We start from the raw sequence: 5,337 nt of genomic DNA, 5'->3' as shown, positions 1-5,337 counted from the left end.
AAAAAAAAAAAAAAAAAAAAAAAAAGATTTCAAGTAAATAGAAATTTGCATAAATTATTCCAGTACATACCTTGTTGAGCAAAATTATTTAAAGAAAATGGTAAATTATATATGTAAAAGCTTACTCTAAATTGTATTAGAAGTATTTTAAAAACTAAAAAGTTACGTTTTTTGAATTCTTAAAATGTGTTTTAGTAAGATAAAGTACAAAAAGTTGGTGTCATTAGATCAGAATGTAATTGAGAGAAATAAATGTTTGGAACTCTAGGTAAAGATTGTAATTATAGCCCCACTGCATGTTGCACACATCTTTAAACCACCTCATGTGTGTGGACATCGTGCCCATTTGGGGCCAAATCTGAGACTTTGTGAATTGGGTGGCTGTTTCCTTTTTTTTTTTTTTTTTTTTTTTTTTGAGACGGAGTCTTGCTCTGTCACCCGGGCTGGAGTGCAGTGGCGCGATCTCGGCTCACTGCAAGCTCCGCCTCCCGGGTTCACGCCATTCTCCTGCCTCAGCCTCCCGAGTAGCTGGGACTACAGGCGCCCGCCACCTCGCCCGGCTAATTTTTTGTATTTTTTAGTAGAGACGGAGTTTCACCATGTTAGCCAGGATGGTCTCGATCTCCTGACCTCGTGATCCACCCGTCTCAGCCTCCCAAAGTGCTGGGATTACAGACTTGAGCCACCGCGCCCAGCCAACTGTTCACTGTTTTATGCTCTAACCTGGCTGCCTCTCAGTGGTTACCATAAAGCAAGTATTTAGAAAATCTATGAGAGTTTTTCTAATTGAGGTATGGTTTTAGAAAACCCTTATAGCCGGGCGCGGTGGCTCAAGCCTGTAATCCCAGCACTTCGGGAGGCCGAGACGGGCGCATCACGAGGTCAGGAGATCAAGACCATCTTGGCTAACACTGTGAAACCCCGTCTCTACTAAAAAATAAAAAAACTAGCCGGGCGAGGTGGCGGCGCCTGTAGTCCCAGCTACTCGGGAGGCTGAGGCAGGAGAATGGCGTAAACCCGGGAGGTGGAGCTTGCAGTGAGCTGAGATCCGGCCACTGCACTCCAGCCTGGGCGACAGAGCGAGACTCCGTCTCAAAAAAAAAAGAAAACCCTTATAAACATTAAAAATCTAAAACACTGAAAACTTTTTTAAATGCTGTGTTAAATACTTCAAAATATCTGATGATATTTTTCTCTTATAGTTTAAGTGAATACATTTAGTCCCCTATAAACTGGATTTGATAGCTTGTCCTTTTACATTGTCTGGCTGATGGACTAAATTAGAAGTATATTGGGAACATGAACCTCCCAGGTTAAAGTTGGTGTAAGCTGGATTTTCTGACTTGCTAACTTTAGTGAAATAAGTGGGCTTCAGTGACGTGAAGAAGTAAATAATAATCTTCCAACATACTCAGAAAAAATGAGGTTCACCTAATAGATATTTAACCAGATCAACCTGCTCGTATACAGACAGCGATGTGTAGACCCGCCCAGTTTCTAAGCGGTGTATTGGCGTTCTTACTGTGCACGCTGTATTCTAGCTGAGTTTTTGTTGTTAATGCTGTCCATGCTGTACTCTGCTGACGTGTACTGCACATCTCAGGGCTTGACCACTTACTGGATGAGAACAGAGTGCCGGACCTCGCGCAGATGTACCAGCTGTTCAGCCGGGTGAGGGGCGGGCAGCAGGCGCTGCTGCAGCACTGGAGCGAGTACATCAAGGTACTGGCGGGGTTTCGAGGCCACAGGCGCGGGCGTTCCCTGCAGGGAGCAGAGTCCCTCCTGAGAACGCCCAGTGCCCTGACAAAGGGAACTGGGCTGCTGGAGGGCCCGCTGGCATTTTCATCACAGATGATAGGTTGGATGGTACTCTTCTCTCTGCTTCCCAATCACCAGTGTGAATTTGCTTTTTAAGATAACACCAGCAGTGATTAGCACCATCCAGGTAGAAAGTATAACTTAAAGATCAACAGTTTTACTCTTCTTCATCAGTGTAAATATTGGTTTAATTCTAAATCATGATTTTTCTGAAAGTCATCATTTTTGTAAATCTGTTTGTCAGACAAGATCTCCTCATGCCCTTAGCTCAGTGAGAACTATTACATATTTGGCATATTAGGTTGCTTTATAGACCTTATTTCTTAACAGACCAAATTTAGGATTTGTTACTTAAACTTTCGCTTTCAAGTTTCGAAAGCATTTCTTTGGCATCCCTGACAAGCCCAATCCAACCCATCATAGAGTGGCTTCTTGGGCAGTACCCTGAGTTTTCACATGTCCTGCCCAGGAGAACAGCCCCTCGGTGCTGACATAGGACCTCCCTGAAGACTAGGGGCTCTCGGCCCAGGGCACCACCCCACCAAGGGGACACTTACTGATGTGTGGAGACGTGTGTGGCTGTCTGAACAGAGAGGGCGCTGCCTGCTCTGCTGGGCAGCCCCGGGGTGTGCTGAATGCACAAGGCAGCCCTCACCACAGAGAATCGCCTGCCCAGAGTGCCAGTGTTGCCCAGCCCCAGAAACCTACCAAAGACCCTCTAGAATGAGAAGCCATTCTCCAGATGCCCCTCACAGAAACAGGAGAACTGATGCAAACATCAGGGTCCCTTCACAGATAGCTCGTGTTTTCAGCATGTGCCAGTTGCCTAGCTTGAATTTTCCAGCTTAAATGGTGAGCATTTAGCAGAAGTCTGTGTTTTTGCTTGCTGGTGACTATTCTTAGATCCCAGAATGAAAAGATAAATAAAATTTCCAGAGAATTATGCTGAGAGAAAAAAAGAAAAAGAAAAAAGCCAATTGCAGATACTTAACGTGTTATTGCATAACATTCTGGAAATGACAAAAGTTGGAAATGGAGGACAGATGAAAAGTTACTGGGGTGTAGGGATGGAGCGGGGTGTGTGGTTATAAAAGGCCCCAGGAGGTAGCCCTCTGCAGGAACATGGGGTTTTGGCCGAGGTCTAGATGTGCACACCCAGACGAGTTACAAGTCAACTGGGCCATCTGAAAAAGACCTGGGGGTTGTCAGTGTCACTATCCCAGTTGAGATACTGTTCTGTAGTTTTGCAAACTTGCCATTGGAGGAAACTATGGAAAACAAAGATACTGGGATTGCTTTGCTATTTTTGCTATTATGCAGATCCTTCATTGTCTCAATAAAGATTTCCATTAAATAAAAAAGATAAATGAAAGCTCACGTGCTGCTTTGTGGAATAATCAGACCTCAAGTCATGTATCAGTCCAGCTGTGCAAAGCCGGCACACAGCACCTCTCCCCACAAGGTCTCGTACAAGCGATGTTGAATTGGAAGTTAAAACTGAGTCACACTAAATTGGCCGTAAAGCTACTGAAGATTTAGGTTTTTTGCCAGTGAGACAGTCTTCAGGGCTTCAGGGGATGGGAATATGTGCTAAAAAACTAGGAAAAGTTCACATTTGCAATTTCCCCTCTGGGTAATAAAACAGTGAGTGACCATCACCCCTGAGTGTCAGCAATAAGCAGTTATGCTATAACAAAATAGTGGTTTCCATTCAACTCCACATGCCGTTATCAAAGAAAAGCTGGGCCTTGTAGTGTATGTGCATCATTGTAAAATGCAGTTAGCACAAAGGGTGAAGAGTAAGAGGTAAGTCCCTCCCACACCTGCTAGCTACACACTGCTGTGCCTCTCCAGGGGTGTCTGTGCCCTTTCTGTTGGCATCTTTTTTTTTTTTTTAGACAGAGTCTCACTCTGTCATCCAGGCTGGAGTGCAGTGGTGCGATCTCAGCTCACTGCAACCTCCGCCTCCTGGGTTCAAGCATTTCCCTGCCTCAGCCTCCTGAGTAGCTGGGATAACAGGCTCCCGCCACCACACCCGGCTAATTTTTGTATTTTTAGTAGAGACGGGGTTTCACCATATTGTCCAGGCTGATCTTGAATTCCGGACCTCGTGATCCACCCGCCTCGGCCTCCCAAAGTGCTGGGATTACAGGCATGAGCCACTGCGCCCAGCCTTCTGTTGGCATCTTTCCACCAGCCAGCTACCTCGTGTGTGTGTGTGTGTGTGTGTGTGTGTGTGTGTGACGTGTGAGTGCATGTGTGCATTGTATTGAGACACATTTTTTAAATCCAATAATTCAGTTCCTCTTGAGCAAATGTAGTTTATGTCATCAAATAGTTAACTTTTTTTTTTCTTTTTTTTTTTTTTCCGAGAAGGAGTCTTGCTCTGGCGCCTGGGCTGGAGTGCAGTGGCCGGATCTCGGCTCACTGCAAGCTCCGCCTCCCGGGTTCACGTCATTCTCCTGCCTCAGCCTCCCGAGTAGCTGGGACTATAGGCGCCCGCCACCTCGCCCGGCTAGTTTTTTGTATTTTTTAGTAGAGACGGGGTTTCACGGGGTTAGCCAGGATGATCTCGATCTCCTGACCTTGTGATCCACCCGTCTCGGCCTCCCAAAGTGCTGGGATTACAGACTTGAGCCACCGCGCCCGGCCAAATAGTTAACTTTTTTAGTGCCACACACTTTTAGGAATGTTTAATATAACATTTTTAAATTAAAAAAACAAACTAGGCTGGGCGCAGTGGCTCATGCCTGCAATCCCACCACTTTGGGAGGCCAAGGCAGGCGGATCATGAGATCAAGAGATCGAGACCATCCTGGCCAACATGATGAAACCCTGACTCTACTAAAAGTACAAAAATTTGCCGGGTGTAGTGGTGTGCACCTGTAGTCCCAGCTACCTGGGAGAATCACTTGAAGCAGCAGGAGGAGGTTGCAGTGAGCCAAGATCACGCCACTGCACTCCAGCCTTGTGACAAAGCAAGACTCTGTCTCAAAAAAAAAAAAATACAAACTTAAAAAATGAGGTTTTTCATGATTTGAAGTGATGGAGAAGGAAAACTAAGAAGTCCCAAGAGGTGTATTTAATTAATAAGAATTAACTTGTCTTGGAGGAACTTACACATAAACGTTATTTTAAAAGCAATGGGCATTTTCCCAGTCATTTGTAAGTTCTCTCAGAAACAGAACCGTAAGAAGAAGGCATTAATCGTGTGTTTAATTGGATATTCACACCAAGCACAGGGTCTCATGCCGGTAAACCCAGCACTTCGGGAAATCACAGCGAGAGGGTTGCTTGAGGCCAGGAGTTCGAGACCAGCCTGGGCAACATGACCCCGTCTCTACAAAACTTTAAAAAGATTGGCCAGATGTGCTGACCTGAGCCTGTAGCACCAACTACTCAGGAGGCTGAGGTGGGAGGATTGTTTGAGCTTGGGAGGTTGAGGCTGCAGTGGACCGTGATTGCACCACCGCACTCCTGCCTTGGCTGCAGAGTGAGGCCCTGCCTCAAAAAAAAAAA

General features: G+C 45.7%; 1 protein-coding gene across 1 annotated transcript in view; it reads left to right on the top strand.

Annotated features, from left to right (window-relative positions):
* The window catches only part of CUL4A (cullin 4A), a 57,094-nt gene that overhangs the window by 29,096 nt on the left and 22,661 nt on the right, over positions 1-5,337 (top strand). The window contains exons 10-11 of the mRNA XM_017861767.1: positions 1,604-1,911; positions 3,599-3,624. Coding sequence (XP_017717256.1) covers positions 1,604-1,911; positions 3,599-3,624 — 334 coding nt within the window. The remainder of the gene's footprint in view (positions 1-1,603; positions 1,912-3,598; positions 3,625-5,337) is intronic.

The sequence above is a fragment of the Rhinopithecus bieti genome, unplaced genomic scaffold, assembly GCF_001698545.2.
Source record: "Rhinopithecus bieti isolate Rb0 unplaced genomic scaffold, ASM169854v2 scaffold_62034, whole genome shotgun sequence".
Classification (NCBI taxonomy): Eukaryota; Metazoa; Chordata; class Mammalia; order Primates; family Cercopithecidae; genus Rhinopithecus; species Rhinopithecus bieti.
This window is presented reverse-complemented; position numbering and strand designations above follow the sequence as displayed.